The sequence below is a fragment of the Cryptotermes secundus genome, unplaced genomic scaffold, assembly GCF_002891405.2.
Source record: "Cryptotermes secundus unplaced genomic scaffold, Csec_1.0 scaffold142, whole genome shotgun sequence".
NCBI lineage: Eukaryota > Metazoa > Arthropoda > Insecta > Blattodea > Kalotermitidae > Cryptotermes > Cryptotermes secundus.
Genome location: NW_019743148.1, coordinates 1,114,175 through 1,127,928, shown reverse-complemented (window position 1 = coordinate 1,127,928; position 13,754 = coordinate 1,114,175). Strand labels below are relative to the sequence as shown.

Genomic DNA, 13,754 nt, shown 5'->3' with positions numbered 1-13,754 from the left:
GTTCGGGCCGTGGAAGGACGACCAGAACGAGGTTTGTCATCAATTGACATTTCACCATTTTTGAAACGGGAAAACCACTCAAACACTTGAGTTTTCCCCATAGCATCGTCCTTGTATGCCGTTTTTAACATTTCAAGAGTTTCTGTTCCACTTTTCCCGAGCAAAAAGCAGAATTTCGCCGCACACTGCTCACGAAAATCAGCCATTGCAAAAACGACGATCACACAAAACAGTTGTCACTATAAACTCTGCCGAAACTAGTCCTTACCTTCTGAAGCAACGGTAGTCGGCTTATCGACTCAGGAATGTTAGCTCTATGCGCTCATAGCGGCAAAACGCGGTACTACAAAAGCTCTGCCCACAAAAAAATTAGTTCGGTTTCTTTTGGGTACCCCATCGTATGGAGGTAATTAAGCTAAATAACCCAAAATAATATACTTATTGTGCTGCTAGTTCATGAAGGCTGTTAAGAAACTTGCCCACCATTAGTGCCAAGACCTCTTTTCTGTGTGGGAACAGAACTGTAAAAATAAGGGGCATGAAAATACCCTTAACACGAGGATATATTTGTCATCCCCCCCCCACCAAAGGAATTGTTACAGCACAACATGTATAGCCCTTTGAAGAATGCAACTGTATTAATGTAATTCTTCAAAATCTGCATCTCTAAGCATTCAAATATAACATATCAAACTGGCAGGCAAACTCATGGGGATCTGTAATGCAAAGGGACAAATTAATTAATGTCTTTAGATGTGAAACGGTTGACATTGTCATGGCTTTCTTCTTTCTTTCACAGAGTGAGTTTTATGGAGAGATCAGCATAGGGCATCCTGCTCAGAAATTTTATGTCACATTTGATACAGCCTGGTCCAACACTTGGATACCTTCTAAGAAATGTTCCTTTTTCAATGTTCCCTGCCGTAAGTGATGCATTACAAGAGTCTGTTCTTGAATATGACTGATATATTTGTTTCATTTATTTTTTTGTGTAGTCATTAATTTGTATATACACTTGACAGATGACTTCACATGTGTTTTGGAAAGGCTGTGCTTATTCGGTCTGCATTAAATTGAAATGATCTTTATACAGTAAAGGGATAGACTAAAACTCATGGCTTCTTACATTTTGCTGTTTATCTATATTAAAGTGAACCTTAATGTATAAAGCTGTCCCTGTAACAGGCCGTGGAGGCCCATAGGCTTGTGAGATGTAAAGGTACCCACATTTTTTAGACATTCGGCTCACAGATGGCAGTGAGGTTGTCAGCCTTACGTGCTGGCCATTCTTTACCCCCCAGGAAGATTCCTGGTAATCATATCTGTTAGTGGCTGAGTCGATCTCAGTGCCATAATGTGGCTGGAAGGATTAGGTAAATTGAAAAAATCCACCTCATCCGTACTCAAACCTGCGACCTTCCGGCTTGTAGCATAGTGCCTCAACCAACTACACTACCACAAATTTTGTATATAAAAATGTTCATCAGCAAATGTGTGTAACATAGCCAACTATGGCAGTTATACTTAATTATCTTTTCATAAAGTTATTTATGAAAAATGGAAGAAGATTCTTGACATGTATTAACTGTGTATGGAATTTATATTTCAGAACTCCACCATAAATATAATTCAAAGAAATCAACAACATATATACAAAATGGAACAGTGTTCAATATATCTCTCGGCAATGATCAGTTGCTAGGTTACCTTTCAACTGATATATTTCATGTGAGTACTGAATTTTGAGGAATTATGCATGAGTTATGATTTTTTTGATCATCTTGATATTCTTGTTTTCATATCCTTATCTTTGCTATGAAATTTGTGGCATTTTAGTATTATTTAATATTTTATAGACAAAAATGATAAATTTTATGTAGAGCATGCGAGTATCTTACATTTTACCCTTTCCAAAGAAAATCCACTTGATTACCTTCCATGCCACAGTATGTAGATGTTTATTGTAACAGTGTTATACAGAAGTACTACATTGAATAGTAGATTGGTATTTCATATTCTGTCACTTTTGTGCGTGATGCTGGAAAGGATAAGTGTAAGCTGTCTTTTTTGTGGGGTTATCTAGAAATCATCAGATTTATTCATAAGGTAGATGAAACAGTCTGTCTGCTGCCACAGTAATTTCGGTGTCTACACTTAACCATGCTCTTAGGGGCAGGAGTCAGCTAATGAACATGTGTGAGCTCAGCTATTTTTGCAGTAGCTGGGATAGCATAATCAGTATAATGATGGATTATGGGCTGGATGGCCAGGGTTTGATTCCTGGCAGAGACAAGAGATTTTTCTCTATTCTACAGCATCCAGACTGGCTCTGAGGCCCACCAAGCCTCCTGTCCAGTGGGTTCTGTGGATTTTCTCCAGCGATAAAGTGGCCAGGACATGAAGCTGACCACTCACCTCCAGCTAGTGCCGAGTTCAAGAAAATATGGATCTATACATCCACTCCCTTCACCCTTCATGGCATAGTGCTTAATTAATTGAGCACAGGGCAACTTTACCTTAAACTTTTAATTTTGTTGTACATGAAATTGTTCACATTAACCGTGCATCTAACCAGGACTTCGATCAAAACACTGTGAACTTAAAGAGCTATATTTAATCCAAAATTAGTTTCACCTGGCTTGTAAGCGATCCTACAGCCTACAGTTAGGTTGCACTGAGGGCCGCGCCATAGCTCAAGCCGTTAGTTGCTGGCTTCCCACTGTGGTGGCCCGGGTTCGATCCCAGGTCTGGTCAAATGGGATTTGTGGTGGACAAAGTGGCACTGGGGTAGGTTTTCTCCGAGTACTCCGGTTTCCCCTGCCAATCTTCATTCCACCAATTGCTCCACAAGTACCCTCACCTATCATCTGGGGCTGGTACAGTAGGCAAGAAGTGGCCGCAGTACAAGGGACTTGGTCCCACTCCACTAGCAATAAAAAAAATAGGTTGCACTGAGGGTTCGATTTTCGTGTTCATAATGACAGAGACAAAACTTTGGTCTTGGTACATTAAGAAACAAAAATTCATTTGTGTGTGTGTTTGCATTATGCATGAAGGTGTAAGTAGGTATGTGTGTGTACGTCTTTGAGTGTAAGCTGTGTTAGTACATGAGGAGCCTAATCATATACTTGCTTTAAGCAGATGAACTTTTACACAAAATCCTGTAATTTGTTGTACTGAAGGTGAAGTTCAGAAGCCCCTGTGCTTAAATAGGGCATGTGTTGAAAGTCTATAAAAGATTTATCAAATAATGAAATGCTAATTTAATGCCACTTCCCATCAGTAACATGCTCAGTTAATACTTCTACATCATCTGCTTTATACAGCATACTTCATCAAGGTACTACCAACACTCATAGAATAGACATGATACACTGAATCAAAAAACTGCTTGCTCATTCATGTCCTGCTACAGTATATAACTTATGTTCATGCAACATTTTAACATTTGACAGTATGTTGCTATGGATACTGAGAATTGCTTAATGACAATGAAAAATCTTATAATGTACATTAGGCATTTATTTATTTGCAAGTGCATGATTCTTTGGTTTCAGGACTGTAATAATGTTCAGTAGCTGTTATGTCAGGAGGTAGTAGTGTTAAGTTTATATTTCCTTGTTTCAGGTTGCCCACCTCAGCTTAAACCAAACATTTGCTGAGATTGTGAATGTTCCATATTTGTATCTCCTGTCAAAGGCAGATGGTGTAGTTGGGTTTGCATACAGCTCATTCTCTGTTGATGGTGTTGTCCCTGTCTTTTATAATATACTGAAGAATAGACTTGTAGCAAAGCCCATTTTCTCTTTCTACATAAATAGGTACTTAATTTTACCAACAATTGAAGTGAACTGACATTTTATAGACCCCAGAATCATTAGATTAAAAATGATAGAATGAGTGAATACCTTAACAATAACTGGTGTACTTTCAACAGGGGCCCACTTCAGAACTGAAAAATGTTTGCCCACTGTTTATCTTATTAATGTATATAGAATATACCAAATACCCATTCAACTAAGTACCAAGAAAAGAGTGATTTAAAAGAAAGCATATATACACATGCATGTATATTTTTTCCAGCGTGAAACATATTTTCATTTTGTTCATTGAATATTTTTGGGCATGTGTCAGAACTTTTCTTCCACATATTAATAACTTCTTGGAGCTCAGTCCTTCTTGAGAAGCCACCAGTTGTGCAACTATTCAAGAACTTCCCAGCATTTTATGGAACCCAAATCTTCATTACCAAGTTCACAAGAACTTGCCACTGGTCCCTATCCTGAGCCAGATCACTCCAGTCCATACTACCCTATCCTATCTAAGATCCATTTTAATATTATCCACACACCTACATCTTGGTTTTTCTACTTCTCTCTTTCCTTCTGGCTTTCAGATCAATATCCTATATGCATGCCCCAATTCGTGTTAAATTCCCTGCCCGTCTCATCCTCCTTGACTTGATCATTCTAATTATATGTACTTGGCGAAGAGTACAAGTTATGAAGCTCCTCATTATGCAATTTTCTCCAACCTTTTCTCAAACACCCTCAGTCTGTGTTCCTCCCTTAATGTCAAGAGACCAAGTTTCACACCCATACAGAACTGCAGACATAATTATATTTTTGTATACTCTAATTTTTATGTTTCTAGACAGCATATGAGGAGACTAAAGGTTCTAGGCTGTATGGTAGTAGCCTCTTAATTTTCTCCTGAATCAAATTTTGAACTGTCACTGTTGTCCCCAACTATTTGAACTGTGCCACATTGTCAGAGTATCTGTTAGCTATCTGTATGTCATGATTTTGCCCTGCATGCTGGTGACATGACAGAAACATATACTTAGTTTGCTCTCTGTTTACTTCTAGACCATCCTCCTTACTTGCATCAATTAAGGTTTCTGTATTTTTCTTTGTGGTATCTGTGGTATCTCCCAGTAGATTCACATCATCAGCATAGACCAGCAGCTGATGTGACCCATTTAATTATAGTCCCACCTGGTTTCCCTGGACCTTCATACGGGCATATGAAGTAAAGTTGAAAAGCAGTGGTGATAGAGCATCTCCTTGTTTTAGACCATTCTGGATAGGAAAATTATAGAATAAATTTTTACCTATATGGACTTTACTATACGTTTGGTTTAAACATATTTTAATCAGCCTGACTGCTTTCATGGGTACCCAAAACTCTATCAGAATATTTCATAATACGTCCCTCTTAACTGAGTAATAGGCTTGCTTGAAGTCTATGAATATCTGATGTACTGTCTCATTGTACTCCCATTTTTTCTCCAGTATCTGACAAATGCTACCGCCTCTGTGGTCTAGTGGTCATAGTTCCTGGCTATAGATCCAGAGGTCAGTCCCTCTTAACTGAGTAATAGGCTTGCTTGAAGTCTATGAATATCTGATGTACTGTCTCATTGTACTCCAATTTTTTCTCCAGTATCTGACAAATGCTACCGCCTCTGTGGTCTATTGGTCATAGTTCCTGGCTATAGATCCAGAGGTCATGGGTTCGATTCCAGGCGCTACCAGATTTTCTGAGAAGTAGTGGGTCTGGAACGGGGTCCACTCAGCCTCGTGACAACAGTTGAGGACCTGTTTCAAGGAAATAGTGGCCCCGGTCTAGAAACCCAAGATTAACGGCCATGGGGAACCATTGCGCTGACCATGTGACACCCTCTATCCTCAAAAAGTCGGCACTAACTTTGCAGACAAGCGGCGGTCGCTCAGTTGGTGTAGTTTGCTTGTGGACTACAGGCCACAGAGTTAGTTTTCTTTTTATTTGACAAATGCAAAAGATCTGATCAGTAGTTGATCTGTTATGTCAAAACCCACACTTATGAGCCCCAATAATTACACCTCAGTATGGACTTCACCTTGAGGAAGAATATTGGATACAATTTTGTATGAAGTTGATAGCAGTGACATGCCATTGTAATTACTACACTCAGTTTTATCACCATTCTTGTGAACTGGTACAATAATAGACTTCTTCCACTGATCCAGGCAATTTTTCCTTATTCCAAATAGAATTAAACCACTGCAGTTTGGTTAGACTTGAAAGGATTCTGACGATGGTGTATACTGCACTTCTTTTGGCTTATTTTGGACTTCACCCATCATCTGGTATATAAAAGACAAAAAAAACGACGTTTCGGAGACTGGATCTGTCTCTGAAACGTCGTGGTTTTTTTGTCTTTTATATACGAGACGATGGGTGAAGTCCAAAATAAGCCAAAAGAAGTACACTGCAGTTTGGCTTGTTTGTGTTGCTCTAATAATTTTGTCACAGCATGGCTTATGCTTCAAATCATAATATCCTAGACTCTCTTTGGTTGAAATGTTTGTATTCTCTTTAATGATTTCCCAAGCTGTATTTATGTTCTCCAAAGAAGCGAGCCTGTTTGAGATTTCAACACAATACTGCTCTTTACCCTCTACCTCGTTTAATTTCTTTAGATCAAACCTGGCCATATGAACTGTGTGTGTTGTTTGTTTACTCACTGCCAGTCTCTCCCTAACTTTTTCTACCAGCAGATAGTGGTCAGTATCACAGTCTGCTGCCCTGAACGATCGGACATCAAGTACACTTGAATGCTGTCTCCTATCTACCACCTATCTATCACTTTAATTGTGAGTCTTTCAGTCAGGAGATGTCCAAGTAAATTTATGAATATTAGGATGTGGGAACATTGTACTTCTGACAGTCAGATTTTTCAGTGTGGTATAGTTTACTACTATAACTTAATTATCATTACTAATTTTGTGCAAACTCTCATTCCCAATAGTTGGTTTGATAATATCTTCCCTACCTACTTAGGCATTGAAATCTAACATTTTCGTATTTTTCGTATTTAGGGAATTTATTGAATACACATTCTAATTCCTCATTGAAGCTGTCCTTCACATCATCAGTTTTATCCTCTTTAAGCATGAACATTTGGAACAGTGATATCACACCAGTGACCTCTTAGTATTATATCCTATCACTAACAAACTCTACCCTCTTTAACTGTTGATGTGATTCTTATGTATAAAAGAGCCTGTGCCTAATTTATGGTTCTCATTCCCCATTCCATAGAAAAATGTATATTCACCTGCTGGCTCTGTGCCACCTCTGTCCCATCTGAGCTCCTGTACTCCCACTAAATGTAACTTATATTCTGATATTTCTTTCTACAAACTTCTTACTTTCCACGTACCTTCCGCATATTTCTGTCAGACAAATTTGTTTCACTTATGTTTAAGATTTATAGAATATAAAAATATGTAGAAAGTAGGTAAGCCCAAGAGCTACAGCACATAAAGTTTGTGATTATGATCTGACACTACAATTGTTTTATTATGTGAGCATTCATACACATGAGAAGTTTTGTCTGAGGTCTGATATTTAGCTTTAAGTTATTAATCCTTTTGCTGCATATTATTTTCTCACCACTTTTATAAAATAGTATTTGCTTACTCATGGAGCTGAGCCCTTCTTGAGGAGCCGCCAATTCTGCAGTTACTCAAGAATTTCCCAGCATTTTATGGAACCCGAAGGTTCATTACCGTGTTCACAAGAGCCCTCCACTGGTCCCTATCCTGAGCCAGATCTATCCAATCCATGCCATCCCATCCTATCTCTCTAAGATCCATTCTAATATTGTCCACCCACCTATGCCTTGGTCATCCCTGTGGTCTCTTTCCTTCTGGCTTTCCCACCAATATACACATTCCTTGTCTCCCCCATTATAAAGTAGTACAATTTTAAATTAAAAAATGGGGAGAACTGCAATAAAAATGCATTTTTGTAGCCCAGTGAATGAAGTTGAATGATGCAGACCAAAGTCAAATGTTGGGCTATGTGGTAACAGATGCTTGTTTGACTTCAATTGAATATTGCAGCAATGAGTGAGAGAATTTCTGAAGAGTCTGTAAGTTTGTATCAGCATGAAAATAAGTTCCAGAACATTAGTCTTGATGGCAGTGCAGTCTTTTTAGACCCTTTACCTGTGAACAGTACCCTCCAGTAGTAAAGAAACTTCCAACTTAAATATTCACGTAAATTTTCACATTAACATATACATCACCAATGAAAGGTACACTTTACTGAGCCTTTGTCTAGGAATGATAGGAGGGGTAAACACACAGACTGATGGGTGGGATGTATGAAGTATGCAAATGAGATGGGCTCAGGTACCATGGTATACATACCAAATTTCATAAAGATTGGTTCAGGCATTCAGGAGCTAATGGGAGGGGGTGTTCACAGACACAGCATGGAGATCTCATAAGCCTACTTTAGAATGTATGTTAAAAGTTAATATTGTCTTCTTTGGTATGCCTGATGAATTTTGACTGCAGTGAAACACAGCAAACCAAATTTTGGAACCTCGAACATCAAGTCTGCCAGTGAATGATTGCTTTCATCATTGAATTTATCCATTGAAATTAATTTCTTAAGAGATCATTCTATTGTATTATATTGTATTCTATTATATTACTCATATATAAATAATTATTTACAATTTATTAATTTCCAATGTGGAAATAGCATTACATAAATACCAGCCTTAAACACATCATGCTTACTGGCATCAGATTTTTCTATATATTTCTGCTGACTCTTCCAAGTGAATATGTTATTAAATAACCTGCATATTTCGTTTATTTTCAGAGACATTACATCTTCAAGAGGTGGTAATTTATTTCTTGGTGGTTCTGATCCAAAGCACTACAATGGAAGCTTCACCTATGTACCTGTTACACGGAAATCCTACTGGCAGTTTCATATGGATAGGTAAGATTGTAGCAAGCGCACTTCACCACTATCACTTGCTGATAGTATGAGAGTATGACTTACATATGATTTGTTTTCTTATTAGTATATTGGTGTTGTAAGAGTTATAATTTGTGCATTTTTTTATTTTTACACAATATGTTTTAAGTATGTGTGTGTGTCATTAGGGTATTGGTTTCTGAGCTATAGGTACACAAGCTTGAACATCTTCCTACTCCCTAACCTGTATTAGAAGGATTCCACCCTGACTTCTGTTTCATTAGTAAGACTGCAAATTTAACACACAACATGCGGTGCTATCAGAAAGTTCCTGGACTAGGTCAAAAAAGGAATGCTGGCCTATCTTAGTTTTGGCTGCCATCTCCTTCAAAATAGTCTCCTTGGGAATGTATACAGCAATCCTATCTTTTTCCACACTTCAAAAGCACCGTGGAAACCATTTTCCTTAATGCTGTCGAGTACTGCTTGCGATTCCCTTTGGATGTGAGAGACTGTTTCAAAATATCATCCCTTCAGTTTCATTTTCAATTTGGGAAACAGTGAAAACACGGGGTGCTAAATCCAGTGAGTGGGGAGACGTGGGTGAGCACGTCACGATGAAGGAGCAATGTGGCGCATGTTGAGATTTTGTGTTAAAATCTGGCAAACTCCATAACTGATCCCATCTGTGTCTGCGAGATCATGGATTGTTCGATGATGGTCTTCGTGGATGAGTTCTTGAATTTTGTCAACATTTTCTGTCATTTTGCTGGTGCTCAGTTTCCGTGAATGTTCGTCATCTCCAGCTGACACCTGACTGCCCTTGAAACGTGAATGTCATTCAAAAACCACTGTCTGGCTTAAAGAGTGTTCTCCAAAAGCCTCACGAAGCATTTCAAGGGTTTTGGTAGTGGATTTACCAAGCTTCATGCGAAACTTGATGCTGACAAGTTACTTGTTGAAGTTGAAAAAGCACTCTTATAAAAACGGTAAGTGTTCACACTGTGATGTCACATGGAGACTGATCCAATAGGCTTGTGGATGTGTGAGCTTGGTATCCCCTCTCATCTTCTTTCACGGAGGCAGTTACAATAACAGTCCAGGAACTTTCCGATTCATGGAATTCATGGAATTAAAGCAACAATTATAAAGACTGCATTCATTTTAAAATATTCTTCAGTGGGGCAGTTACTTTTTTACTTGGAGGGAAAATGGGGCTATTTCAAATTAAATGTGGGATGGAAACCTTTGTAAGTAAAATTGTGCAGTCAGAATATTTGTTAGATATCAATTATTGGCACTGTTTGAAGGGCTAAATTATATAAACACAACATTATTAATAATTAATTCAGACATGATATCAGAAACCCTGGCTGGAGCAATCAGAATGTTGTAACATTCATTAAACTGACTTTGTAGTGAGCCCACCCTTGTCCCCTTAATCTTTTTCTTATTAAGCTCTAGGTATGTAAACAGTAAGTATGTGTAGGAGGACTCGCAATGCTCACATTTCCATCAAACTCTTCAGTCTCATTAAGGTGCATACTGTATAATACTTTCTGTATACTGTGTATGAGAAACCTATCTGGGCAATGCAGTGGGCTCTGTTTTGCTCTTGTGTGATGGACTCTTTGGTCCCATCAAAATGGTCATACAGGAGCAGTGCCCCCATAGCATAAGATGCACACCGTGCTAGGAATTAAGTCAGTGAAATGTTATGTCCAGCAGTCATGGGCATTGCCACGAGATTTTTTGGGGTGGAATTGCCAGCAAATTGGCTTACAAACTTATGTTTAAGTGATTTAAGACAAGATGTTTTGGATACTAGAATACATCTCTAAAAATACTTTCAATTTTGATATTAACTGTTTAGTAATTTCCTCTTTAAAAGAAGAGTGTTTATATTTTTCAAAAACCCAGCTTGCAGAGGGAGACATATATTTGAAAGAAAACAACTTTGTATGCACTGTCAAATTGTAATCTGTACTTTCCTGATACTGTAAGTTACCAGATGCCCCTGTTATTATATTATTCTGTAGGTAAGTTTGGACAGATAGCAAAACCTTCAACAAAATACCTAACAATATTTCTATTTTCAGAGTGGATTTGGTTGTGTCAGTTCATAAAGCAGTTTCATTCTGTAAAAAGGGATGTGAAGTCATTATGGACACTGGCACATCGATAATTTCTGGACCACGTAAAGATATAGAAAAAATCAACGAATTAATCATGGCAGACACTACCATCTTTGGTCGATATAAGGTATGATACTCCTTGAAAATTCTGAATTTCAGTTTTGATGCCTACTGTAGAATATGAAACATACTTTCAGTAACCATAAGATAATAAATTTCATATTCTTCCATGTTCTCATATAACATACAATGATATATTTCGTTACTTTATTTACAGCGTTTATGTTGAATTCTATAAATGAAAATTTTTATGTAGGTTATTTAACAGCACTGTCAGTATCTAGCGAATGGGGGAGATGAGGAATGCGTATAGGATATTGGTGGGAAAGCCAGAAGGAAAGAGACCACAGGGAAGACCAAGGCGTACATGGGTGGACAATATTAGAATGGATCTTAGAGAGATAGAATGGGATGGTATGGATTGGATAGATCTGGCTCAGGATAGGGACCAGTGGAGGGCTCTTGTGAACATGATAATGAACCTTCGGGTTCCATAAAATGCTGGGAAATTCTTGAGTAGCTGCAGAATTGGCGGCTCCTCCAGAAGGGCTCAGCTCCATGAGCAAGTAAGTAAGTCAGCGGCCTCCGTAGTCTAGAGGTAACCTACCCGGCGGAGGTCGTCGAATTTTTAAGGGCGGAAAAATTCAGGGAACAAGTCCTCTGGGAGGGACTTTAAGCCGTGGGTCCCGTGTCGTAGCTTTACGGCATGTAAAAGAACCTCGTACCTCCAAAGGAGGTCACTGAGCCAAAATTGCGGACGTTTCCCGCCCAACAGCAGTCACTAATACCTCCGGTAGATGGGGGAAGCATTATAGATACTTCTAAGCCAGTAGAGCCGGTCTTGCTGACTGGGCGGGACTGATGGTAAGCACCAGTACCGGTAGGATATAGAGACTGGTAGAAATCATAGAGGGAAGCACTACAGGTCTAAGTGCATGGGGAAACCTGCCCTCTCAAATAACTAACTAACTAAGTAAGTAAGTCAGTACGTATCTAGGCTGTATAGTGTAAGATGGTATGGTGAGTAATGAATGACGGATTATAAAGGATCTGTGAGGAAGTATTTATGGCCTAATTGAGGTACCATCCTGACAGTTGGATGGAGGGACCAGGAAAACCCACATTTGCAAAACCTCATAGTTGTTTCCGATTTGAAATTTGATGCAAGCACGTACTGGATACAAGTTTACAGCACTGCCTCTAGACCATATTTGGTAGAAGTGGGAAGAATAAATAAATTTTCTTTAGTAGGAATTGTCCATACTCATACCTACTTTTTCATCAGACTGCACACCAAGCAGATCATTCTGCCTTAGATCTTTATTTTTTGATTGTTTGAATTCTTGTATTTCTTTTTTGTGCTTGCTTAACTTTAAACTTCGGTCTTTTCTGTCTTTCAAGTCCAAGCAATGTTGTTAGGATCTCAGTCCTTTTTGAACATGGTCTGATGCTGTAATGTACATTGTTCATTAATACTGTCAGTGATTATTTTAGGTACCTTGTAATTTGGTACATAAGCTACCAGAAATCAACTTTGTTATCTCTGGGAAGAACTTCACTATGAAAGGGAGGGACTACGTGCAACAGGTAATGTACCTTCTGACCTGCCACATGGTTCTGTATCTTTGTAAATGCATAGGATATTCCTAACAAAATGAAGTAGTCTGGACTTGCACTCTTGTTTTGCCATATATTTATACTTGTTAAAATATTTTCTGTTTACAGATGACACATTTTGGTATTACTGTATGCCTGTCATCATTTGTTGCTTACGATGGTTCGTACGGTTATCAGTGGTCTCTTGGTGCTGGTTTTATTTCCAGCTATTACACTGAATTTGACATGGGTAAGAACCGTATTGGGTTTGCAGTAGCCAATGAGTGATTGCAACATTACCAGCATTATTTTCAACAGCCTAAATTGTTGTTACCACTTTCTATTAAATGGAATCAATAAAACTGTTTATATACCTAAGATGTGACTAGTATATATTTTATGACTAATCTCTGGAAGGCTACATTTTTATTGCAATTTACAAGTGCTTAGATTTTGTAATACTTTTAGTTAAGTTTTAGTTACCGTATTTACTCATGTATAGGCCGCACATTTTTTGCCAAAAATTCAAGAGGAAAACTGGGGTGCAGCTTATATTCGAAATCACACTTCATTTAAAAAAAATTATATTCATAATTAGTAATACAGGGTGTTCTACTCCTGAAATAATATTCCAAGAAAATTATTTTTTCTATAATTTCTGTCTGAAAATTGTGCTGCGGCCTATACACGCACGTGGACTATACATGCGTAAATACGGTATATTGGCTATATTTGATTAGAGTTTAACATGTTTTAATTTAATCTGCATTTCATTATATTTCTGTCACATTTTCTGTGCAGAGAACTGAGTGTCAGTAGGATTCAGAATGTGTTAAGAATGTTCAAATGTGTTTTGTTACGGAAAACAAGCTTGGTAGTCAGCACCTCTGGCTGTTGTAGCTCAAGAAGCAGCTTTGTTTGTTCTAAGTAGAAGGTGTACATATTGAGGGGATAGATTTTAATTACAAAAGGTTCTTTATTTAATTTTGCATAAGTTACAGTAGTCAGTATAAGATGAGCATAGCTCATGGTTTCCTTCTCTTACCACTGCAAGGTGTGGGACCCCTTTTCCTTTCCTCCCTCCTGATTGGCAGTTTAGCCTTTCCTTTACTTCCCCTCCCACTGATAGTTTCTTGGAAGCTCGGAATATTCTAAGTTTGAGAATCAGGGTGAAGAGTACTTGTTTCAGAGGAGTCG

The 13,754-nt window shown here is 38.2% G+C and overlaps 1 protein-coding gene across 1 annotated transcript in view; it reads left to right on the top strand.

The window, feature by feature from the left end:
- The window catches only part of LOC111873775 (lysosomal aspartic protease), a 19,711-nt gene extending 6,774 nt beyond the window's left edge, over positions 1-12,937 (top strand). The window contains exons 3-9 of the mRNA XM_023868724.2: positions 800-923; positions 1,610-1,728; positions 3,628-3,821; positions 8,665-8,787; positions 10,866-11,028; positions 12,456-12,548; positions 12,687-12,937. Coding sequence (XP_023724492.1) covers positions 800-923; positions 1,610-1,728; positions 3,628-3,821; positions 8,665-8,787; positions 10,866-11,028; positions 12,456-12,548; positions 12,687-12,845 — 975 coding nt within the window. The 3' untranslated portion in view covers positions 12,846-12,937. The remainder of the gene's footprint in view (positions 1-799; positions 924-1,609; positions 1,729-3,627; positions 3,822-8,664; positions 8,788-10,865; positions 11,029-12,455; positions 12,549-12,686) is intronic.
- Positions 12,938-13,754: the final 817 nt, after the last annotated feature.